Here is a 24,714-nt window from a genome sequence, read left to right as displayed (position 1 = left end):
TGGTCATTGTGGAGTTTGAAATGGAGGTGGAGATGAAGTTATATGGGCCCTATGACCTCTGATGGGTAGAGGGCCTACTCAGGATGTCTTGGTTCCCTCTATCACTTTCAGGCTCACAGCCTTTGTCCTCAAGTCCTTTGCCCAGGCCCGGCATCACATCTTCATAGAGGAGAAGCACATCCAGGATGCTTTGATCTGGCTTAGTCAAAAGCAGAAGGAAAATGGCTGTTTCCGCAGTTCTGGGGCGCTCCTGAATAATGCTATGAAGGTAACGTGTCTCCTGGTTGGCTCCACATGGGCTTTGTCAGGCTGGAGCTTGGCAACTTGGCCACTCTGGGATCAACAGAGTTATTTCAGCACTTGGGGGTTAGGAAAGAGTGAGGAGTTATATATGTGAGTTATCACAGAAGCGGGAAGAAGTCAGCAGCCTTTTCTGAAGGACCTAGCATGAAAAGGAGGCCAAGAAGAATTTGCCCCTGAAGAATGCAGATAAGTAGCACAGGGAGAAGCCAATGTTGTGTGGGATCAACAAGTACCTTTGTGCTTCCCTGCAGGGTGGAGTGAATGACGAGGTCACACTGGCAGCCTACATCACTATTGCACTGCTGGAGATTCCTCTGCCTGTAACCGTACGTGTCTGCACCCTAGCCTGAGCCACAGATGGTACTAACCTGCCCTACCAGTGTCCCAATGCCCAGATTAGCAGGTCCCTTTACCTCTGGAAAGAAGAAATCTTGTCTGAGTAGTCTTTCCATTTAAGCCTAGACTGAACTAACTTTTTCTTCAGTTTTTGTCCCCTGTCTAATCCTGTCTCCTGTATACACATTTCACTTGATATTTTTCTGAGTTCTTTTGTGGATGATAATGGATTTGCTCCATACAGCTTGGATTGACAGTGAGTTAAATAATATTTAATTCTCTGAAGTGAGACAAATAGGTTTTCTACACCTACAGAAATCTCGTTTTGTTTCTTAGAATAGTACAATCCTGTTAAACCACTCTTGGGCCTATTGTGCAGACACAACACCACAGGTCAGTAAAAAAGCATGGCACCCTCAGGCATTCATTCTCATTTTCTTTGCTTCTTCTAGATGGTTTTATGGGAAATCCCCATCCTTAATCCTTGAATAATAAGGTATACCTATAGGTAATAAAGTATAGGTATAGGGAATACCATCATGGCACTCTGTGAAAAACCTGAGGCCTACTTAAGAGCAGTGTGGGTTTGGTCATTCTGATCCCCTGACTTTGAGACAAGGTGGTGGTGCAGGTAAAATTGGGTTATGAATCACAGCAGGACTGCTGAGCCAGTGTGGTTGCCAGGCTGTTGCAGTCCCTCTGCTCCAAATGTGGTAGGGAATGTTTTGTGTCTAAAGTTTTCTCCTGTGTAGCAAGAACCAGCAGAAGGAATTATTTTGTCAGTAAGGTGACATGGATGACACTAACTTCACCAGAAGAGTATTCTTTCTTTGTTATGTGCTTTATTTAGAAGCCAAGCTCTCAGGCAGAACCATATTGGATAATGAGGATGTTTTCCAGCTCCCTGTCTGAGTCTAAAACTTCCTCTGAATGTGAAGGAAAGGGTTTGTCACAATCTGCATGGAGAATGGGTGCATTTCAAGTTAAGCTCTATGAACTAAGATTAGCACAGCCCTTAAGCAATTAAGGCTCATACAGAGTATTTCTACAAGTAAAATAAGCCATATTAGACCCTCATAAAAACCTTAATAGCACTGTCCTCAGCATGTGTGTCTACTGTCACATCCTGTCATTAGACTGGACTCCCCAATACTTACTTTACAAACAGTAGTAGGCATAGACACAACCAATTTTGGTTTTATTCTTTGCTTTCTTAAAACCAGCTGAACTGCTTCTCCAAAAGGGATCACAAAAGATTTCATCTTCCAGTAGACACACAGTGAAAGTCAAAGTACAAAGCAACAGAAAAATATGTCTTTTCCTTCTAGACACTTTATTAAGCTGTAAATATGCTGTTAGCTTTCAGGTCATGGCATGGTCTCCCTGCAGAGCTACTTTTTCAGTTTTATAGAAGCTTTTCCATCACAAGTGAGGAGTAGTCATGTGTCTTGCTGAAAGGTCATAGGGTAACAGTGTCTGTTAGTCATAACATTGTGTAAAGTAGCTACATTTTACTTTGCTGTAGTGATTGCACTCTTAAACCAATAGATGCATTGTTAATGTTAACATCACAAAAAATACTCTACAAAATACAAAGAAACCCACACTTTTTCTTGTGCAGAGACAGAGATCACCATCAAACTAGAAACTACATTACTTCCATCAAGTGAAATTTTTTCAAAACGCCCTGGAAAAGGGTAACCAAAAAAAATGAAAGGATAGAGCAGAGGGTAAAAGCACAGAAGAGTCTCGGGATGAGAGTAGGAGGAGGAAAGCAATTATTCTGTACACCTAAAGCAAGGAAGTATTTCACACCACTCCTCTCACCCCAGACACAATCAGGCCAGTAATTCTTCTTGAGGAAGAAGGATTGGAGCCCTGTCTTCACAGTCTTTAAATCAAACTAGGAAAAACCATTACATCAAGACATATTAAAGAAAAGTAGATTCAAAATAAGGAACAGCCTTTGGCTGCCCATTTGTTCTAGGAATTATTAGGCCTGGAGGTAAGGGATACACAATGGTAAAATCTTTGGTAGGCCAGAAAGTGGGGATACTAAGGGTCCACAGGTACCACCCCTATTCCTGGTGTTCTAAGATGGACGTCAGTAAGCCCACCTCCAGTTCAGTCTCTCTCTCCTTCCAGCATTCAGTGGTGCGGAATGCTCTGTTCTGCCTGGAAACAGCAGCAAATCAGAAAGAAAACCACGTGTACACCAAGGCACTGCTGGCGTACGCCTTCGCCCTGGCAGGGAACAGGGAGAAGCGGAAGGCATTGCTCGACTCACTTGAGAAGGAAGCTGTGAGCAAGGGTGAGCGTTCCTGGTGGGACACGGCTTTCACCAGCCTTACCTCTTCCCTTGGCAGAATGGCTTTTGTTGGTGGGGCAATGGCTGCAGGAATGGCCCCTGTGCGTAGGGAAAGGTGGAGGGAGAGGAAAGACTTGTGCAAAGGGATTATGTTTTTGAGAAGTCCCTCTCAGTCCTTCTTCTCTGCTCCAAGGCAGCTCCCCAGGAAGCAGCAGGCACCATCCCCTGGGTGCTGAGCTGAAGGGTGGCTCTGCTCCCACCTCTCCTCAGCCCACTCCTCTGGCCACGCCAGGCACTGCTTGGCAAAGGCTTAGCAATGCTCAGGGACGTTCCTTCCTTCCAGGACACGGGCTCAACACAGAACAAAGGTGACTTTGCCCAGCACAAGGCATGTCAGTCAGAGAAGAGATGGGTGTGCTGAGACAGAAGATGAACATACAGGGCATTTTGGAGGCCACAGCACAAACTCTGAGTCTTCTAGGAAAATCAAGTAATCACTTGGAACTAATCAGGTTGAGTCAGGCTGGCCAGAGGGTTTGCCCAAGCAGTGGGTAGTGGAACTGTGAAGGGATTATCCCCCACACCTTTTGCCTTCTCCACCTGCAGGGGACTGGTAAGCCCTGGTCGCATTCTTTGGGCCATTTGGCCTCACAGAGCTTCTCACTGCCCAACGCTGGCATCTCTTCTCACAAAGGGAAGGAGTGGCGTCTTCCTGAGGTCTCTGGTTCCCTGCGGTGCCCAAGCCCAGAAATGTCCATGTGAATGTGGGGTCTAGGACAGAGTGCTGTCTAGGCCTGGGGCTCAGCACTCTCACAGTCATTGTTAAGCTGAAAAATGTGTAAACCTGACCCTTCCCACTTCAGCCTGCATGACAGACACAACCTGGAGGCTCCGTCCTCCCAGCTGGAGCGGCAGCAGATGAAGAAGTGCCTTGCAATACTTAATAGTAATCATTGCTTGTTGTCTCGTCTCGCTGGCTCCTGTGAAGATGGCTCTGTTCACTGGCAGCGGCCTGGGAAGGAGCCAGAGGCTGATCTCCCGTACTATCGCTCCCGAGCTCCCTCTGCGGAAGTGGAGATGACGGCCTACGTGCTCCTGGCTCACCTCACCTCGCAGCCAGCCCCTGCCCAGGAGGAGCTGGCATTTGCATCCCTTATTGCAAAGTGGATCAGCAGTCAGCAGAATCCCAATGGAGGCTTCTCCTCCACCCAGGTGAGCTGCTTCCCTCCGGCCACCATGCACATCCACCTCAGAAGATGGGACGTGTCAGAGAACCAGGTGGGAGCACAGGAAGGTTTGCCAGGAAGGTGGGAACTGTAGTCCTGCAATAGATCCGTGCAGTACCTTCCACGGCGGCCAAGTTCCCAAGAGGCCAAGGGAAGTATGTCAGGTAGTGCCTCTGGGAAGGGAAATATGCTGAAGCTGCTCTTTCCCTCTGTCTTTTCTTCTTAACACTGGAGAAAGTGGGGCTGGAGGGGAGGGTGCCTGTGACAGAAAGGGCAGGCTGCAGGAGGACAGGCTGTAGGAGGACGGGCTGTGGAGAGGCTAATTGCAGCCCCTGAGTGCTGGGACTCATCTCTTTCAGGACACAGTGGTGGCTCTCCAAGCCTTGTCCCTGTATGGAGCTGTCACCTATGCCAAGAGCGGGGCAGCTTCCACGGTGGCCCTGCGATCTGGAGGGGACTTCCAGCAAGAGTTCCAAGTGGATGCCAGCAACCGGCTGCTGCTGCAGCGCGTGCCCCTTCCCCAGGTGCCGGGGCAGTACAGCGTGGAGGTGTCTGGTGAAGGATGCGTCTACCTGCAGGTGAGGGTGGCATCCTGGGAAGGGAGCCCCTTGCCAGGCAGGAGCAGGGAGAGGACAGGATCAGAGAACCATCCAGGCTGGAAAAGACCCTAAGATCATCGAGTCCTCCCACTGAGGTAGAGGAGAGTAAAGAGTAAAGGAGGGAGGGGAGAAGTGGAAGGCTGTGGGTAAAGGGAGAGGAGGAGAAGAAGAGTAGAGGTGTGTGGAAGAGAAAGAGTGGGAGAGAAGGAGGGAAGGCTCTGCAGCGTGGAGGAGCTGTGAGAACGGGAGAAGTGGGGAGGCAGGGTGGGGAGAGGGTCCCCTCTCTCCCACGCTGCGCGTGCACACACGCTCACACAGAGCTGCTGGCTGTCCCCTAGACAAGCCTGAGGTACAACGTGCAGCCCACGCAGGAGGAGGCACCCTTCATGCTTCATGTGTACACAGTCCCAGAGACGTGTGAGGACTCCAAGGCTCACAAGGTCTTGGACATTGGCATAAATGTCAGGTGAGTCTGCATTTTGATCTGAGCTTTCCTGTTGAGCCATGGGAGCTGGGGGAGGTCTGGTTGTCCCCAGGGTGAGCCAGTCTGGGAGAGCAGCACATTCCTGGGAAGGTGGGCAGGAGGCAGCTGTTCTGTGAGGAGAGGCTCTGGAGGAAGGACTTGTCCTGCCGTGTGGGCAGCCCAAGGCTGGGCTAGTGAGAGGCTGCATAGGTGACTAGAAGCACCTGGCACAGCTGGAGAAGAAGGTGCTGGACTGCCAGGACTCAGTGGGGTGCCAAGTGTTACAGAAATGCTGGAAGTGTGCCCAGCTTTGAGTTGATGTGCACTGAATCTTTGTTGCTTGGTTCCTTAGTTACACAGGGGAGCGCAATGGCTCCAACATGGTGATTGTTGATGTGAAGATGCTGTCGGGATTCGTCCCCTTGAAGTCCTCAGTGAGGAAGGTAGGAGCCTGTTTGTCATACAGGCAACGTTGAATCACAGAGTCATTAAGGGTGGAAAAGATCTCCATCTCCAAGCTCTGACCAAATGCCACCATACCCACTTATTACCATATTGCAAAGTGCCCCCTCTACTCTTTTCTTTAACTTTTTCTGGGATTGTGACTCCACCACTTCCCTGTGAAGCCTGTTCCAATGCTTAACCACTCTTTCAGTGAAGCAATTTCTCCCAATATCCAACAGGAATCTCCCCTGCCACAAACTGAGGACATTTCCTCTTGTTCTGTCACTAGTTGCCTGGGAGGAGAGACTAACCCTTGCCTGGCTACAACCTCCTTTCAGGGTGTTGTAGAGAGCAATAAGGTTCCCCCAAGGCTTCTTTTTTTCACACTAAGCAATCTCAGTACCCTCAGCCGCTCCTCATAAGACTTACATTCCAGTCCTTTTCCCAGCTCATTGTCTTTCTTTGTAGTTGCTCCAGTAGCTCAAGGTCTGAAGTCAGGGCTCCAAAACTGAGTGCGGAATTCAACGTGCAGCATCACCAGTGCTGAATACAGAGAGAAAACATCCACTTTCTCAGTTTCGAGACACCTTTCCAATGTCTGTAGCAAAGAACAAAGCTTCAGCTTGATTTTTCACTGTCATTTGCACATTTGACATGTACCGTGTTCTCTTTTCATACATGGCTTAAGGCCAGCGCAAGGGGAGGCAATGTGATCAGTCTAGGAAAAATAGACAAAGTAATTTTTTCTTTAGACTCGTGATGGGGACTTTTATTTTCACTGTGTCCCAACAGCTCCCCATAAACTTTGTTTGTGCATAGTACATTCAAAAATAGTGCTGTTTCCTTTTTTCCTCTGCTGATCTACAAACATCTTCTAGCATTGTAACTCTTTAGGTCTTGGGTAACTGTTTGGGATGCTGAGTAGGTGCCTGAACTGCAAAATAAAGGCTATAATTATGTGGTGCAGAACTAGCAAGCCAGAAGGAGCGTATTTTCATTTAATTGTTCCATCACTGTGCTTGAACCAGTGCTAAGTCTCTTCTGGAGAGGTTCTGGAGGTGGTACTTCTTCAGCCAGGCTGGTGAAGGGGAGGGCTGGAGACCATGCTACTGCTGTGGCACACCAAGGAGGCAGTTCTGTGCTACTTGCTTAGTTCCCTGAGTACTGCAGTATTTCATCCAGAGTACATCCCACCCACAGGGCTGTGCAAGGGGCACAGGGAGACCACCATCAATGCAGTAACATCTTGGTCTTCTTTCTTCAGCTGGAAGGCCACCCCGTTATTGAGCGCACAGAGCTGAATACCAACCATGTTCTACTATACCTGGAAAAGGTGAGGATGGGGCAGAAACACAGGCATTGGGACTTTTGGCTACATAGGGCAAACAATCTGGGACTCAAAACTACCATGGCTCTGACAAGAATGAGACTGAATATTTTACTGTCTTTTTCTGACTACAAACTCTAAGGGCTGCTTCCCTCCCAGCCCTCAGCAGGCATTCCCTGCACCCTGAGCGCAGATCAGGCCCTGCTCTCCCCACCAGCAGAGCCTCCCCCAGGGTGGGGGAAGGTCCCAGGGATTCCCCTTGTCCCTCAGCCAGTCCTTCAGCGCTGTGTCGGGCCAGGCACGGGTGGCCGGGGAGAGCGTGGGGGCCTGGGGTCAGTGCGGAGGCTCAGGGCAGCCCCTGCAGTGCAGAGCCCCCCTGAGCCTCCACTGCTTCCCTTCCCAGCTGGGCAGGGAGACCCTCAGCTTCTCCTTCACGGTGGAGCGGGACATCCCCGTGCAGGGCCTGAAGCCAGCCCAGGTGAAGGTCTATGACTACTACGAGACAGGTGAGTGCCAGTAGTGCCCGTGGGAGCGAGGAGGGGCAGTGGGACACGAGGAGGGGCACAGGAGCTCTGGGGACCTGCAGCTGCCCTGGCCTGGCATGGCCACCCCAGGCCTGCCGGAGCTCTGGGAGCGCAGAGGGGCCGGGGTAGAGCCGTGGGTGCTGGGGGTCCCGTGTTCATTTCTGGCCCCAGAGGGCGGCCGTGCCCGTGCTTCCAGGCAGACCTGCTGCTCCCTGTGCCGCTGCTGTCCTGGCTGCTGTGCCAGGGTGGCAGTGACAGAGCTGTTTGTCCTCACCTCAGCCCAGTGTGCTGGGAGGAGGTGTCTGAGCAGCCCTTGGGTACACTGGAGTGGAGGTGCCTGTGCGGGTGGCTCTGCCTTGCTGCCACTGCCCCCAGACAGGGCTGGGACTGGGGCTGCCCCTACCCCAACTGGGATCTCTGGGGGAAACTGGGGATGGTGGCACCAGCCTGCTCTGGAGGCCTGGGAAAAGCATCTCTCTGGCACCCATCCCTCTGCCAGCAGTGCCAGGGGTCATCTCAGCTCACTCTCTCCCTTCCCTTCTGTTTTCCAGACGAGTTTGCCACACAGGAATACAGTGCTCCCTGCACCACAGGTAGGGTACTGCTTCCTTCACTGCTCTCTACATCTTCTTCATTACATTCTTGGTCTTCCAGCCAGCACTTGTCTCTTCCTGTTTTAATTTGGATGAGATTGGCCCAACTTACATGCGCAGATCTTGCATATAAAACTGAGAGCATGGGAGTTACAGAGATGGCAAGTTTGCCTCTGGTAGCTACTGTCTGGAGGAAGTCTTCCTTCCTTCTCAGGTTCCCACTGCCCCAGGGTCTCTCAGGAGGCAGCTGTGCCTCATGACCCTGGGCAGCCAGCCCTCAGTCTTGATTTGGAGTCTGAGCTGGCTGCAGGACAGAAATACTTTGGGGGATTCTCTGCAATGCAAGACCAAGTGTGTTTGGCTTAGGAGAACAGGTAATTTAGGAGCTTCTGTAAAATCTCTGACCAAGGTTATTTCTCCTGTCCTTTATGGAGTCCTGCAATATGAAAACTGGCAGGTCTTGCTTTCCATTAGTTGCCCAGTTTCAGGTGTTTGGAGTATGGAAGCTTCTGGAAAGCAGAGTTCCTGGGAAATTGTTTTTCACAGGGCCTGACTGTGACATCTGAGAACAAAGTGATTTGGACTTGGAGAAGGCAAAAGCTTTGCCCCTTGCTGGTGGTAAATGGTGGTATCTATCTCCTTTCATGTTTTTATCTGATGTCTGGGAAGAGTCTGAACTACCACACTTCTGTTCCATACTGCTTGTTAACCTGGGCTGTGTCCATAGCTACAACTGTTTTCTGCTGATTCTGGACCTACAGCCTCCCTTCATAGAAAAATGTGCACAAGTCCTAAGATATTGAGTGGACAGTAAAACATGTCCAAAGGGTATTTTGGCATGGTCTGGTTGTCCAGTGTGAGACTCATTGGAAGACCTTAGATTTTAGGCTACTTTTCCCCAGTTCTGTTAACATGCAGATAAAGTCCTGTTCCCTTCCATCTTCTTTCATCTTTGCAGAGGAAGTAAACCAGGGAAATGATTGAAGAACACTCCCAGATGCTGGAACCCGCCTGCCTCACCACCACCACCACAGTGTGACAGATGAATAATGTCTGCAAGGAATGGAAAGTGAACTTTACAAATAAATTAACTGTACTCACCAATGATTTTTGAACACTTTGTTCCCAATTCTGATTTTTCCTGCTCATCTTTCAGTCACAGCTTTAATCTCCCTGGCTTCTTAGGTTAAAGAGTAACCCATCTAACAAGGCCTGTGTGCAGGGAAATAAGGCTAACAAGTGAAGAAAAAAAAAAAGAGGACAGAATGATTTAAGTGGAGATCAGCCTTTCTAATGTATCTATGTCTGTGTTATGTTCTCTGAACTCATCATCTGAGGTGCAGACTAATCAATGGAGAAGGACAGGTAGTTCTTGGGGACAATTTCTCTCCCCTGGCTTACAAACCATACCCTCAATTGAACTGGTCTCTGCAGAAGGCCTATCCATGTCTCCCACCATTAGGCAGCCTGGAAGATCAACTAATGTTACATGCAATCCAACCTCTGTGATCTTCCCTGTAGACACCCCTCCTGGGATTATTTCTTGTTTGTAGAAGAGTGGGAGGAGACAGAGTCTGCCCTCTTCAATGATTAGAGAGTGCCTGGGGGCAGGAGGGATGTGTGCATGCATTCTGCCTTTGGCTGCTAACTTACAGTGGTCTGTTCTCCAGTTGAAGCTTGGGTCTTCCTGTGGAAGCTTCCATTATCTCATGTCTGCTACTTCTGGGAGATTACCAAGGAGAAGCTAATGGCATTTGCCACTAACCTACCTGCCTAAGTCTAGTTTAAATGATACATTCATTTAAATCATATAGTTGCTTTGATGAAACTGTCTATAGGCCTCTTAGATACCTCCAGGAATGATCCCCCTTTCTTCATTTTGTCTCATGAATTTGTGGTTTTAACTTTTGAATGCAAAAAAATCTTATGTGACTGTTTATTCTCATGAAATGCTTATTGTTAGGTATCATGGCGTGTTGTGCATCCAAAGTATGCACAGCTAGCTGTTCCATCCAATTTTTGGCTTGGTGTGCCTGTACAAACAGTATTATTGAGAACAAATAAAATTCTTCATCTATTTTGCTAGATATTAATATTATGTCACTTTGTCTTCTGTGGTGTTTGGGGTTTGACACGACTTCCCACAGCAGTCTCCTGGAGAAATTGACTGCCCATTGCTTGTAGAGGTGCACTGTTTGATGGATAAAAAAGCTGTCTGGATAGCCAGGCCCAGGAAGTGGTGGCAAATGGAGTTCCATTCAGCTGGTCACTGGTGGGGTTCCCCAGGGCTCAGTGTTGGGGCCAGTCCTGTTTAATTATCAATGACCTGAGGACATCAAGTATACCCTCAGTAAGTTTGAAGGAAACACTGAGCTGGGTGGGAGTGTTGATCTGCTGGAGGGCAGGAAGGCTCAGTGGGTCAAGGCCAGTGGTGTGAGGCCAAGTGCTAGGTCCTACACTTGAGTCACAACAACCCCATGCAAGTCTACATGGTTCAGCAGTGGACTGAGCAGTGCTGGGTTAATGGTAGGACTTGACCTTACAGCCTTCTCCAGCTTAACAATCCTGTGAGTGACACTGTTAAGGTCCTAGTCCCTCTCTGATTTCACTTCAGCTGCTTAGAAACAAGCGGACGCTGCTAGAATGGGAAAGCCCACAGGTCTTCCCTTCACTTCTATCTGGTCTGCTGCAAAAGATCAGATTGGACAGGTTCACCCCATCCTCGCACCTCACAGCAGTGATTTCTCAGTGCAATCAAAGGGGGTATGTGATCAGAAGTTTATGCCCAAGGATCATCTTTCAGAAAACACCCTCTGTAGAGGCAGAGAGACAAACTTCCAGTGCATAATGGATCCGATACGCTGTCCTCTCTCCTTAGAGAACTGGCAAGTATGGAGAAAAATCTCCCAACTGCTAAAATCTATCTGCCTTCTGGTATTCTTGAGGAGTTCCCAAACACCACCTTGCCAGGAAATCTTAGGCCATGACACAGTCTGAACTATGGATAGGAGAAGAGACAAGAGTAACAGTAACAGAAAACAAAGCCAGAGACGTCTGATGAGAATCAAGACTTTATTTATTTATAGTGTTGCTTCCTTTTTGCTTATGAGGTGTCAAAGATCTTCTAGGGGCAGAGACACATAAACTGAGAAGGCAAGGCTCTGACAAGATGCATTCTTCAGGAATTTCCTTGTTCAGCCTTGACTGGAGGTGGGAAAAGGACAAAGTGAGGTAAATATTCTGGTGAGTGGTGTCCAGAGTCCTGGATATCTCTGTGTTCTGGTGGCTATGTGAGTTCAAGCCCTGTTAAACTATGGGAAACTGCTTCACCTAAAAATGCTCAGTTGCAGACAGATAACAGAATGGGAATGGCTGGACACATTCAAAATATCTATGCTACAGAGAGGGGAGGCAGATTCATCCTGGAGCTCCATGAGCTATTCTAGTACACATTCTCTTCTCAGCAACTTCATTTCCCTGGGGAAGAGTTTGAAAGGTCCTTGCTAAAGAGATGTGAAAAACATCAATATTGCACCATGATATTTGGGAGACAATTCCTCAGTACCTTTCAGTGCCTGCAGCATAGCTGAAGTGGCCCTAAAAAGGACAGAGACACAAAAGGCTGTGTGTGGTGTTCCATCCCAAGGGAGACTTGAATCTTATTTGCATAAAGTGACACAAGCAAAGAGGAAAAGACAATTGCCACTGTAAAATGAAGTCAGTAACACTGAGATTGCTATTCCCAGGGAACAAAAATAAAAGCTGTATCTGATCTTACAGAGGAAGCTGAATGGCAGCATTGCTTTTGATCTCTGTACTGAGATGGGGACTGCAGTAGGCACAGTGCAGATAAATGCTGAGAGTAGACACAGGCCAAGGAAACACAAAGCCTACAAAGACTCTAGTTGAAGACAACCTGCAATAATCCCTGCTGGAGTATCTCAGTTGATCATGTGCACCCTACCTGTGGTGCAGGGAGCACTGTATTCCTGTGTGGCAAACTCGTCTGGAAAACAGAAGGGAAGGGAGAGAGTGAGCTGAGATGACCCCTGGCACTGCTGGCAGAGGGATGGGTGCCAGAGAGATGCTTTTCCCAGGCCTCCAGAGCAGGCTGGTGCCACCATCCCCAGTTTCCCCCAGAGATCCCAGTTGGGGTAGGGGCAGCCCCAGTCCCAGCCCTGTCTGGGGGCAGTGGCAGCAAGGCAGAGCCACCCGCACAGGCACCTCCACTCCAGTGTACCCAAGGGCTGCTCAGACACCTCCTCCCAGCACACTGGGCTGAGGTGGGGACAAACAGCTCTGTCACTGCCACCCTGGCACAGCAGCCAGGACAGCAGCGGCACAGGGAGCAGCAGGTCTGCCTGGAAGCACGGGCACGGCCGCCCTCTGGGGCCAGAAATGAACACGGGACCCCCAGCACCCACGGCTCTACCCCGGCCCCTCTGCGCTCCCAGAGCTCCGGCAGGCCTGGGGTGGCCATGCCAGGCCAGGGCAGCTGCAGGTCCCCAGAGCTCCTGTGCCCCTCCTCGTGTCCCACTGCCCCTCCTCGCTCCCACGGGCACTACTGGCACTCACCTGTCTCGTAGTAGTCATAGACCTTCACCTGGGCTGGCTTCAGGCCCTGCACGGGGATGTCCCGCTCCACCGTGAAGGAGAAGCTGAGGGTCTCCCTGCCCAGCTGGGAAGGGAAGCAGTGGAGGCTCAGGGGGGCTCTGCACTGCAGGGGCTGCCCTGAGCCTCCGCACTGACCCCAGGCCCCCACGCTCTCCCCGGCCACCCGTGCCTGGCCCGACACAGCGCTGAAGGACTGGCTGAGGGACAAGGGGAATCCCTGGGACCTTCCCCCACCCTGGGGGAGGCTCTGCTGGTGGGGAGAGCAGGGCCTGATCTGCGCTCAGGGTGCAGGGAATGCCTGCTGAGGGCTGGGAGGGAAGCAGCCCTTAGAGTTTGTAGTCAGAAAAAGACAGTAAAATATTCAGTCTCATTCTTGTCAGAGCCATGGTAGTTTTGAGTCCCAGATTGTTTGCCCTATGTAGCCAAAAGTCCCAATGCCTGTGTTTCTGCCCCATCCTCACCTTTTCCAGGTATAGTAGAACATGGTTGGTATTCAGCTCTGTGCGCTCAATAACGGGGTGGCCTTCCAGCTGAAGAAAGAAGACCAAGATGTTACTGCATTGATGGTGGTCTCCCTGTGCCCCTTGCACAGCCCTGTGGGTGGGATGTACTCTGGATGAAATACTGCAGTACTCAGGGAACTAAGCAAGTAGCACAGAACTGCCTCCTTGGTGTGCCACAGCAGTAGCATGGTCTCCAGCCCTCCCCTTCACCAGCCTGGCTGAAGAAGTACCACCTCCAGAACCTCTCCAGAAGAGACTTAGCACTGGTTCAAGCACAGTGATGGAACAATTAAATGAAAATACGCTCCTTCTGGCTTGCTAGTTCTGCACCACATAATTATAGCCTTTATTTTGCAGTTCAGGCACCTACTCAGCATCCCAAACAGTTACCCAAGACCTAAAGAGTTACAATGCTAGAAGATGTTTGTAGATCAGCAGAGGAAAAAAGGAAACAGCACTATTTTTGAATGTACTATGCACAAACAAAGTTTATGGGGAGCTGTTGGGACACAGTGAAAATAAAAGTCCCCATCACGAGTCTAAAGAAAAAATTACTTTGTCTATTTTTCCTAGACTGATCACATTGCCTCCCCTTGCGCTGGCCTTAAGCCATGTATGAAAAGAGAACACGGTACATGTCAAATGTGCAAATGACAGTGAAAAATCAAGCTGAAGCTTTGTTCTTTGCTACAGACATTGGAAAGGTGTCTCGAAACTGAGAAAGTGGATGTTTTCTCTCTGTATTCAGCACTGGTGATGCTGCACGTTGAATTCCGCACTCAGTTTTGGAGCCCTGACTTCAGACCTTGAGCTACTGGAGCAACTACAAAGAAAGACAATGAGCTGGGAAAAGGACTGGAATGTAAGTCTTATGAGGAGCGGCTGAGGGTACTGAGATTGCTTAGTGTGAAAAAAAGAAGCCTTGGGGGAACCTTATTGCTCTCTACAACACCCTGAAAGGAGGTTGTAGCCAGGCAAGGGTTAGTCTCTCCTCCCAGGCAACTAGTGACAGAACAAGAGGAAATGTCCTCAGTTTGTGGCAGGGGAGATTCCTGTTGGATATTGGGAGAAATTGCTTCACTGAAAGAGTGGTTAAGCATTGGAACAGGCTTCACAGGGAAGTGGTGGAGTCACAATCCCAGAAAAAGTTAAAGAAAAGAGTAGAGGGGGCACTTTGCAATATGGTAATAAGTGGGTATGGTGGCATTTGGTCAGAGCTTGGAGATGGAGATCTTTTCCACCCTTAATGACTCTGTGATTCAACGTTGCCTGTATGACAAACAGGCTCCTACCTTCCTCACTGAGGACTTCAAGGGGACGAATCCCGACAGCATCTTCACATCAACAATCACCATGTTGGAGCCATTGCGCTCCCCTGTGTAACTAAGGAACCAAGCAACAAAGATTCAGTGCACATCAACTCAAAGCTGGGCACACTTCCAGCATTTCTGTAACACTTGGCACCCCACTGAGTCCTGGCAGTCCAGCACCTTCTTCTCCAGCTGTGCCAGGTGCTTCTAGTCACCTATGCAGCCTCTCACTAGCCCAGCCTTGGGCTGCCCACACGGCAGGACAAGTCCTTCCTCCAGAGCCTCTCCTCACAGAACAGCTGCCTCCTGCCCACCTTCCCAGGAATGTGCTGCTCTCCCAGACTGGCTCACCCTGGGGACAACCAGACCTCCCCCAGCTCCCATGGCTCAACAGGAAAGCTCAGATCAAAATGCAGACTCACCTGACATTTATGCCAATGTCCAAGACCTTGTGAGCCTTGGAGTCCTCACACGTCTCTGGGACTGTGTACACATGAAGCATGAAGGGTGCCTCCTCCTGCGTGGGCTGCACGTTGTACCTCAGGCTTGTCTAGGGGACAGCCAGCAGCTCTGTGTGAGCGTGTGTGCACGCGCAGCGTGGGAGAGAGGGGACCCTCTCCCCACCCTGCCTCCCCACTTCTCCCGTTCTCACAGCTCCTCCACGCTGCAGAGCCTTCCCTCCTTCTCTCCCACTCTTTCTCTTCCACACACCTCTACTCTTCTTCTCCTCCTCTCCCTTTACCCACAGCCTTCCACTTCTCCCCTCCCTCCTTTACTCTTTACTCTCCTCTACCTCAGTGGGAGGACTCGATGATCTTAGGGTCTTTTCCAGCCTGGATGGTTCTCTGATCCTGTCCTCTCCCTGCTCCTGCCTGGCAAGGGGCTCCCTTCCCAGGATGCCACCCTCACCTGCAGGTAGACGCATCCTTCACCAGACACCTCCACGCTGTACTGCCCCGGCACCTGGGGAAGGGGCACGCGCTGCAGCAGCAGCCGGTTGCTGGCATCCACTTGGAACTCTTGCTGGAAGTCCCCTCCAGATCGCAGGGCCACCGTGGAAGCTGCCCCGCTCTTGGCATAGGTGACAGCTCCATACAGGGACAAGGCTTGGAGAGCCACCACTGTGTCCTGAAAGAGATGAGTCCCAGCACTCAGGGGCTGCAATTAGCCTCTCCACAGCCCGTCCTCCTACAGCCTGTCCTCCTGCAGCCTGCCCTTTCTGTCACAGGCACCCTCCCCTCCAGCCCCACTTTCTCCAGTGTTAAGAAGAAAAGACAGAGGGAAAGAGCAGCTTCAGCATATTTCCCTTCCCAGAGGCACTACCTGACATACTTCCCTTGGCCTCTTGGGAACTTGGCCGCCGTGGAAGGTACTGCACGGATCTATTGCAGGACTACAGTTCCCACCTTCCTGGCAAACCTTCCTGTGCTCCCACCTGGTTCTCTGACACGTCCCATCTTCTGAGGTGGATGTGCATGGTGGCCGGAGGGAAGCAGCTCACCTGGGTGGAGGAGAAGCCTCCATTGGGATTCTGCTGACTGCTGATCCACTTTGCAATAAGGGATGCAAATGCCAGCTCCTCCTGGGCAGGGGCTGGCTGCGAGGTGAGGTGAGCCAGGAGCACGTAGGCCGTCATCTCCACTTCCGCAGAGGGAGCTCGGGAGCGATAGTACGGGAGATCAGCCTCTGGCTCCTTCCCAGGCCGCTGCCAGTGAACAGAGCCATCTTCACAGGAGCCAGCGAGACGAGACAACAAGCAATGATTACTATTAAGTATTGCAAGGCACTTCTTCATCTGCTGCCGCTCCAGCTGGGAGGACGGAGCCTCCAGGTTGTGTCTGTCATGCAGGCTGAAGTGGGAAGGGTCAGGTTTACACATTTTTCAGCTTAACAATGACTGTGAGAGTGCTGAGCCCCAGGCCTAGACAGCACTCTGTCCTAGACCCCACATTCACATGGACATTTCTGGGCTTGGGCACCGCAGGGAACCAGAGACCTCAGGAAGACGCCACTCCTTCCCTTTGTGAGAAGAGATGCCAGCGTTGGGCAGTGAGAAGCTCTGTGAGGCCAAATGGCCCAAAGAATGCGACCAGGGCTTACCAGTCCCCTGCAGGTGGAGAAGGCAAAAGGTGTGGGGGATAATCCCTTCACAGTTCCACTACCCACTGCTTGGGCAAACCCTCTGGCCAGCCTGACTCAACCTGATTAGTTCCAAGTGATTACTTGATTTTCCTAGAAGACTCAGAGTTTGTGCTGTGGCCTCCAAAATGCCCTGTATGTTCATCTTCTGTCTCAGCACACCCATCTCTTCTCTGACTGACATGCCTTGTGCTGGGCAAAGTCACCTTTGTTCTGTGTTGAGCCCGTGTCCTGGAAGGAAGGAACGTCCCTGAGCATTGCTAAGCCTTTGCCAAGCAGTGCCTGGCGTGGCCAGAGGAGTGGGCTGAGGAGAGGTGGGAGCAGAGCCACCCTTCAGCTCAGCACCCAGGGGATGGTGCCTGCTGCTTCCTGGGGAGCTGCCTTGGAGCAGAGAAGAAGGACTGAGAGGGACTTCTCAAAAACATAATCCCTTTGCACAAGTCTTTCCTCTCCCTCCACCTTTCCCTACGCACAGGGGCCATTCCTGCAGCCATTGCCCCACCAACAAAAGCCATTCTGCCAAGGGAAGAGGTAAGGCTGGTGAAAGCCGTGTCCCACCAGGAACGCTCACCCTTGCTCACAGCTTCCTTCTCAAGTGAGTCGAGCAATGCCTTCCGCTTCTCCCTGTTCCCTGCCAGGGCGAAGGCGTACGCCAGCAGTGCCTTGGTGTACACGTGGTTTTCTTTCTGATTTGCTGCTGTTTCCAGGCAGAACAGAGCATTCCGCACCACTGAGTGCTGGGGAGAGAAAGCCATCGATTAGAAGGCTGGGGAGAAATTAGGTTTTTGCCTTACTAAAAGCACATCAACCTACTGAACTTTCAGGAGGGGACTGCCAGAAGGAGGTCTAGAAACAAGTAGGGTACAATGTCTCACAGATATAGCAAAAATGACAGTTCTTATACCACAGGGCTCAACAACCAAGTTATTTTTCCAATCTGGAGCAAATTCTGGTCAGTTCTGTGTTGCCATAGACTGGCACAGCACAACTGGCTCAACTTAGGATGCAGACACATACGGTCACAGGCAGAGGAATCTCCAGCAAGGCAATAGTGATGTAGGCAGTCAGCGTGACCTCGTTGTCCACTCCACCCTGCAGGGAAACACAAAGGTAGATGCTGACCTCACCTAGCTTCATATCTTCAGTCTTTTCTCACACTCCAGAGGGCATACTGTATTCTGCATTGCAGACCTTTAGTTCACCTCCTTCCTCTTGCAGCTGATGTGAAGGTATCACCATTAAGTACAGAATGGTGTGTGGCTCCCTCCCCAGTGTTTGCTATTGGCATGGGAATATCCCATCTGCCTCTGTGCTCTGGAAGCTCTACTGGCCCCATCTGACTTATGGCCAAGTTCTAGCCTCACAAAGAAACAACCAGGGAGACATGTTACCTTCATAGCATTGTTCAGGAGTGTCCCAGAACTCTGGAAACAGCCGTTCTCCTTCTGTTTGTAGGACAGCCAGTTCAATGCATCCTGGATGTGCTTCTCCTCTATAAAGATGTGATGCCGGGCCTGGGCAAAGGACTTGAGGACAAAGGCTGTGAGCCTGAAAGGGAGAAAGAAAGGGCCTGAGCAGGCCTGTTGCCCATCTCAATTGATAGAGCCCATGTGCACTTCATCTGTCCTGAAACAGGCAAGAAGGCTTGGAGAGCTGTGGGTCAATTAGTCAGACCTTATATATATTATATCCTTACCTCAAAAAATTCTGTCAAAAAACTGTTTTTCACCCTGATTTTTGTCTGTCATTTTTGTCTCTCACTTGGCTCAAAAAACCCTGTGATCCCTTTGTGTTGATGCTACAGCTTAAAGGACAATGATTGTTGATCTGTCTCTAAAAAAACCTCTTCAAAAAATGTAGGCAATTGCATGCCAATTAGCTAAATATGCATAACAGTAGTACTCAAAATTACAGGGAAGAATAACTAAATTCCCACTAGCTCATGGTCTGCTGGTAGAACTCTTAAACTGTAAATCCATGCTTCATGGGTTTCCCAGAACTCCTCTAGAATTTTAAAGTAAAGCAGAACATGTTAAAAGAGTTTTTGTTAAGAGTTGTTGCAAGCAGTTATGGAAAAGAAGCAGGCATGTGGTAAGAAGACAGCATGCTGTCAAAAGCCAATTGCCACTTCAGAAACTAAAAGAAAACTGAGGGTGATGAGTTCTTCCATTCTTATCCTTACTTAAAATTGAAAACACATGACAATGATATACAGGAGCAAGTCAAAACTTTTCAATAAGTCAAAATGGCAACACACATGCTCCTCCAGTCTGTCTTTGCTTAGTAGCATACAAACATTTGAAAAAAACCATTCAGCACTGCTCTTGGATTATCAACCTTTCCACTTGTGTTTCCTCATATGTTTCCATATGGAATCATCTTTTCCAGCAGACTACTCAGCAGATGCTAGTCTAGAAGAGCTGCCACTACAACTCTTCAGCTTTCTTCAGCCAGATAAATCCCTGCTCCCTTCTTCCCTAATTTATCTCCATTGCCTTTTTTGTCTGTCATGGTCCTTGGAGCTGCTGGTGGGAGGAGGTACTTCAGCCATATATCTAGCTGATGTAGCCTATTTATTAAAAAGGAAGCAGCATAGGGACCACACCAGCTCTGGAAAACCTGCTGGTCTACAACAGCATTTCCTATTTACTATCCTGCAGTATTTATTATAAATGTGTGGGTGAGAAAGAGGAGCATATTGGAGAGGCGTAGGTGGCATTGAAGTCTCACCAGGTATTCCCTGGTTGGCCATAACGTTGTCCAAAGGTACTGTAAGAGCCATCTTGGTGCTTGTAGTTCAGCTGCCTCTGATAACCTGCAACAGAAAGATAAGGCAAGATTCAGATGCCAGAAAGAGTCTGCTGAGGGATGGGGAAATAGAAAAATATCTCCATCAGCAAATGCAAGTGAGAGAGGTGTAGGTCAGTCCTATCCTAACCAATACGAAGTGCTGGTACCTCCTCAGCTCCATGCATTGCTTGTAGTGCATGAGGAAAAGCAACACTTACCTCTCTACAAAAGGATGGCAGGACCTATTAATGACAATGAATGCACTGTACTGCCACCCCATGAGAAAAGTGCTTGCAATGATCAGGCACAGTAATGCTTAAGCAACAGAAAATAAAAGAAAAAAGCAGCAAAGGGTCGCCTCAGGCATAGAGCAGAGACCATTTGTCTATGAGAGAAGACATCTTTCAGCATCTGGCCAGCATCTGACAGACAGACCCATCCCAGGCAGGACCTAGAAAAAAACCAAAGCAGAAGCAAAAGCCATGTCCCAGCTCACCGCTCACTAAGTATCCAGTGGCCTTGGATTTGACCTCTTCACTCAGCTGCCCTGTCTTGTTCAGGTAGTCCAGGACGTAGATGTTGGGTGCAAACAGGACCATGTTCTGCTCCCCACAGCCAAAGGGCATCTGGAGGAGCTGGTGCAGGTTCTGCATGGCAGTGCCCATGATGTCACCTGGGGAGTAGGAGATACCAGAGGATGTTAACAATATCTAGGGCTGACTATCAGAATCAGAGGAAGCTACTGAATGACAGATGCAGGAGGTGTCAGAGAAGAACATAAAATAATCTAGATTGATAAAGATCCTGGAACAAAACACAGAACAGCAGAGAAAAAGAAAAGAGGGAAATGAGAGAAAGGTTAGGGCATTGTGAGAAGACTGAGAAAAAAGGCATGCAGAAAGGGAAAAGGAATAGCACAAACAGAAGGGAAAGTGCTCAAGACAGAAGAGATTAAAGACAAGAATGAGCTGTGCTAGAAACCAGGAGAAAAAGCTGTGAGGTAGGTCAACACAAAGAGTCAGAAACAGCACATGGTTCTTCTGTCAGGCTGTTAACTCACCCAGCACTGAGAAATACGCTCTGCCTGAATCTTGTACCACATTTTCAGGTAGCAACAGGGAAAACTCCTCTTTCACAGGCGCTCCTGAGAAAGAAACAAGACTACTTCAGCGCAGTTCCAAGAAATGGCTAATGGAAGGGGAAGAGGCCTCACTGAAACAACAGGAACTCTTCCTATTAGAAATGCCCTGATTTCAGTTACTTCCTATTTCCCTGGCTGTAACACAATCTCTGCGTGAAACCACTCCCAGGCACTTTTAGGCACTGCAGATGCATCTACTGCTTTCTCCTGAGCGTGCAAGAAAACAAGAGCACTTGTAACTCCAGTGTCAGAACTCAAGTGAGCAGGGATACAAACATTCATGCTAAATCTGTCCTAGCTCATACCCTGATGCTTAGGCAGGATGGTCAATTCTTTAGGACTTTCTTCTGTCTCATGTTTCAAACTCCCAACTGATGTGGCATGTTTTGATTACCCAAAAATGTCAGGCTACACAGAATATGATAGAGGCAGGCCTCCAACATCCCACCCATCAAACCACACAGGAACAAATAGAGAGTGTGGGAAGAGTGGGCATTACCTTTTACACAGAGCACAGAATTCTGGGTTGTTTCCTTCTCAACTCCTTCAGGCTTGGATGGGATGAAGGAAAACAAGAGAGGTGAGAAATTAGTGAGACAGGAAATACAGATAGGAATCCTCATAAGGACAGAGGGATATGTGAAAAGTGTAGGAACTGAAGAAGGAGAAGCAGTCACAAACATTCCCTGAAATACAGAGCTCTGAAATAATTTAAGCAAATAAAAGAAATGTGATCCTAAATGACTGGTGTTGTACGTGGAGGAAGGACAGGAAAAGGAGAGGAAAACACTGCAGGACTACCAAATGGATGACCTGCAACTACTGCTCACAGTGAGATACACTTAACATCCTCGTGACAAAGGGACTACAGCATTAGTGAGAGCTGTGCTGAAGAGAAGTCTGCAGTGCTATTTATTGTAATGCTGCAGATGCTTTAGGGAAACAAATTGTGTATGTTAACAATAGCAAGGGAAGATGTTGCACCCTGTAGTATCTGGTGACACCACTGATAGCATATGACATAGCAGGCAAACATTAGGGGGTTTTATGATACAGAGGAAAGCTCAGAACATAGAGCCTAACTGCCACATTACCACTTTCAGTATACGATAAACTAAAAATTTCCTATAAAGGATACCTAATACTGCCACTTAGTATTTCCTTGTGTTCCACATCACATCAGCAACACTTCCTGCCACAGGAAATGGGTAAGCTGTAAAATTTCAGCATGTTTTCAAGTGGAGTTTTAACGGGATTTCTCTACAGTCATCGAATTCCCATAGGCATTTGTGAGTTCCTCACCTTCATCCTGGTGCCAATCTACGTTACCAAACCACAACTGCAAAACACTCAGCTTAAGAGGCAGTTTGCTTGGCCATTCAATTAGCTGAGAGGCAGCATGTGCTGACCGGCACATTTACTGGGGATGTGTCAAAAGAAGGAGAGAAGCTGTAAAGACAGTGTATTGAAATAGCAGGTGACAGGTGGGAGCTAAAGGGAGGGATGGATTGCAGTAGGAGTCCTGTTACAGTAGAAGACAGGGAAAGTTTATTGTACCAGGAGACACAAGGCACATTATTAAGCTGAAGTCTTTATGCAGCCCTATCAAAGTACAATGATGTAAGACCATCATATTGCCGTGCTGCATAGTGATCCCATAAAATCATAGACCAGACCAGGTTAGAAGGGATCTCAAAAGGTCATCTGGTCCAACCTTTTACAGAACGGAAGCTAGATGAGATTATCTAGCATCCCATCCAGTTGTATCACAGTGTAAGCTGTAGCCCGTAGGAAAGGTCAGTCCTCCCTTCACACAGCCCACGTACCTCCACCAGCAGCTGTCTGATGACAGTGTCCTTCCGCCCTTTCTCAGGGGTCTCCACAATGGCGTTCCCGCAGGGCTGCTGGTTCTGTAGGGCCTCAGTGGTCACTGAGAACTCCACCTGACCTGGAGGAAACAGGGGTCAGTCAGTCCTGCCAGGCAGAGCCAGGCAATGGCATTCACTGCTACTTTCAGGAGTTTCAGCTTGCAGGTTCATGGATGGAGATTTCTGTCGTGGCTGGGCCCTGCTTCCCACAAAAACCAAGCTCTCGATACCAGAAGTCACAAGAGCTGTGCTGTCATTGAAAGGTTACTCTCTTTTGGGGACTCTTTTCCAGAACACCACAGTACTGAGTGTGACCAGCCCCACTGCTGTTCAGCACACTGCTGTCCTGCATGCACACCACAGCTGCTACCACACCAACAGTGAAAACCAAGTGCGAAGATCCCATGGGGAAGACATCTAATCTCTGGGAAGAATGGAGCTAACAGAACATCTCTGCTGGCCAGCAACATCTCTGGCTTCAGGAGATGCTGTCCAAGGCTTGATGGTACTGCATGTGATGCCAGACACAGAGTTGGACACTATGAACTCCTCAGTCTTTGCCTCCCAAATAACAGTCTTTGCCCCCAGATCAGACACACTCAACTGAAGTGCTTCCCAGGAAAATGTGTTGCTTTAATACCCAATACTGAATGGGGAGAACAGCTCAAAGAAACCCTTGCTGCGGTTTTCAGCACCCTGAGACCTTTACCTAGAGATTTGGGAGTCACCAGCCAAGCCACGGTTTTCCTCAAGTTCTCACAGAGACAATGAGATTCCTTTTCCTTTTCCACCAGAGTAGCCAGGAAATGAGTAGACTGAGCCAGAGTCACACTGACCTGCCAGTAGAGAGAGGTGCAAATAAGAAAGGGTGATCATGAGAGACAGGGAGCTAGGAAGCCATGGCAATTGCTGTTTCCTCAGTAGGAGAAGGGAACTGGAGCTGTGGATTCTGCATTTGGAGTATATAGGAGATATAACATAAAATGTCAGGGGCAAGGGGTCTAGGGCTGCTGAGAGACAAGGTAAGAAGGCTAGGTGAAGGCAAGGCTGCACAAGAAGGTACACAGCTACAGAGAACAATTTAAACCTCACAGCTACAGAGAACAATTTAAACCTCCCTTACCCTGATGCAGGCAGGCAGGTAGTTGAAAACGGTGGCTTTCAGCGTGAAGGACTCCCCACGCACTACAGAGTAGGGCATGGTGAGCTCCACAAAGAAGGGCTGGAAGGCTCTGAGGGACACTGTTGGGGACAGGCCAAAGCCCGCGTCTGCCGAAGTACAGAATGCATTGGCTTTCCACTCAGTGATGGTGTCAGGGATGGTCACTTCTAGATCAGCTTTTCCCTCAGAGCTGATAAAGCACAGACAGCAAGGACAGATGAGTTTTACAGCATTTTGGTGACTAGCTGTACCCCTTTTGGCCTACTGAACAGTATTTGCTGTGTGAATGATGGAGCACAGTACATTTGCTACTGTAGGACCACTCTACATCTTCTTCCAGTCCATTCTTTGGACAAACCTAACTATGGCTCAAAGTAATTTCATCTCAGAGTATTGCCAAGTGATCTCTGCAAACAATGAAGGACAAACACTTTGGGATTCATGTTTTCACCTTATAAACTGAGTTTTATTAAAAAGGAATGAACTAACCCAAAATACTCACCTTATAGGTACTAAACTCCAAATCCAGGTTTCTGGGAAATACTTTCGGACTGTCTCTGTCACCTCTTCAGGAGTGCTTAACTGCTCAGAAAATCTGTCTGCCAGAAGGCCTGAATGAGGCAAGATGAAAAAGAAATCAACTATTGATAATCCCAAACAAGACCTATATCAGCATCATGCTTCAGTCTGAGAAAAGTGTCAATCAATGTGGCAATCAGAAGCAGATGCTTGTGGCTGTAGTGAGCTATATTAGCAACAGCAGTGGAGTTTCAGGGCCAGGGCTTATTAGCAAGGAGAGCTAGCCTTCCATTATTTTCTGCTGGTCTCCAGCAGACCTCAAACTTTGGAAGGCAGCACTTTACAAGCTTAAAAATAAAGGATTTAGAGCAAAAACCTATTTAGGACCTTCTATGTAAGTGATGCCTTTTCCTGGTCTTAAAATCAAGAGTCAGACACGTTTAGAAGGGAAAAAGGGATTTTACCTTGGTATTTATTTTAAGGATTCTTAGGTGCACACATCCAGGTTGAATGCACCCAAATGCACACTGCAATGCACACCCACC

At 49.0% G+C, this 24,714-nt stretch overlaps 2 protein-coding genes across 6 annotated transcripts in view; one reads left to right on the top strand and one right to left on the bottom strand.

Annotated features, from left to right (window-relative positions):
* LOC125321435 (alpha-2-macroglobulin-like) overlaps positions 1-10,216 on the top strand; it is a 37,362-nt gene extending 27,146 nt beyond the window's left edge. For all 5 annotated transcript variants that reach the window (XM_048294283.1, XM_048294282.1, XM_048294281.1 and 2 more), the window contains 11 exons: positions 112-268; positions 555-629; positions 2,785-2,950; positions 3,936-4,159; positions 4,533-4,751; positions 5,111-5,238; positions 5,588-5,678; positions 6,944-7,012; positions 7,410-7,512; positions 8,082-8,123; positions 9,082-10,216. In XM_048294283.1, coding sequence (XP_048150240.1) covers positions 112-268; positions 555-629; positions 2,785-2,950; positions 3,936-4,159; positions 4,533-4,751; positions 5,111-5,238; positions 5,588-5,678; positions 6,944-7,012; positions 7,410-7,512; positions 8,082-8,123; positions 9,082-9,107 — 1,300 coding nt within the window. In that variant the 3' untranslated portion in view covers positions 9,108-10,216. The remainder of the gene's footprint in view (positions 1-111; positions 269-554; positions 630-2,784; positions 2,951-3,935; positions 4,160-4,532; positions 4,752-5,110; positions 5,239-5,587; positions 5,679-6,943; positions 7,013-7,409; positions 7,513-8,081; positions 8,124-9,081) is intronic.
* Positions 10,217-11,181: 965 nt separating this feature from the next.
* Positions 11,182-24,714, bottom strand: part of A2M (alpha-2-macroglobulin) — a 31,419-nt gene continuing 17,886 nt past the window's right edge. The window contains exons 18-36 of the mRNA XM_048294286.1: positions 24,153-24,261; positions 23,612-23,840; positions 23,198-23,324; positions 22,447-22,568; positions 21,120-21,171; positions 20,540-20,623; positions 19,976-20,152; positions 19,420-19,504; positions 18,081-18,237; positions 17,707-17,781; positions 17,261-17,426; positions 16,052-16,275; positions 15,460-15,678; positions 14,973-15,100; positions 14,533-14,623; positions 13,199-13,267; positions 12,699-12,801; positions 12,088-12,129; positions 11,182-11,327 (exon numbers count right to left, since the gene is read on the bottom strand). Of these exons, the coding sequence (XP_048150243.1) occupies positions 11,302-11,327; positions 12,088-12,129; positions 12,699-12,801; positions 13,199-13,267; positions 14,533-14,623; positions 14,973-15,100; positions 15,460-15,678; positions 16,052-16,275; positions 17,261-17,426; positions 17,707-17,781; positions 18,081-18,237; positions 19,420-19,504; positions 19,976-20,152; positions 20,540-20,623; positions 21,120-21,171; positions 22,447-22,568; positions 23,198-23,324; positions 23,612-23,840; positions 24,153-24,261 (2,285 nt within the window). The 3' untranslated portion in view covers positions 11,182-11,301. The remainder of the gene's footprint in view (positions 11,328-12,087; positions 12,130-12,698; positions 12,802-13,198; positions 13,268-14,532; positions 14,624-14,972; positions 15,101-15,459; positions 15,679-16,051; positions 16,276-17,260; positions 17,427-17,706; positions 17,782-18,080; positions 18,238-19,419; positions 19,505-19,975; positions 20,153-20,539; positions 20,624-21,119; positions 21,172-22,446; positions 22,569-23,197; positions 23,325-23,611; positions 23,841-24,152; positions 24,262-24,714) is intronic.

The sequence above is a fragment of the Corvus hawaiiensis genome, chromosome 2, assembly GCF_020740725.1.
Source record: "Corvus hawaiiensis isolate bCorHaw1 chromosome 2, bCorHaw1.pri.cur, whole genome shotgun sequence".
Taxonomy (NCBI): Eukaryota; Metazoa; Chordata; class Aves; order Passeriformes; family Corvidae; genus Corvus; species Corvus hawaiiensis.
This window is presented reverse-complemented; position numbering and strand designations above follow the sequence as displayed.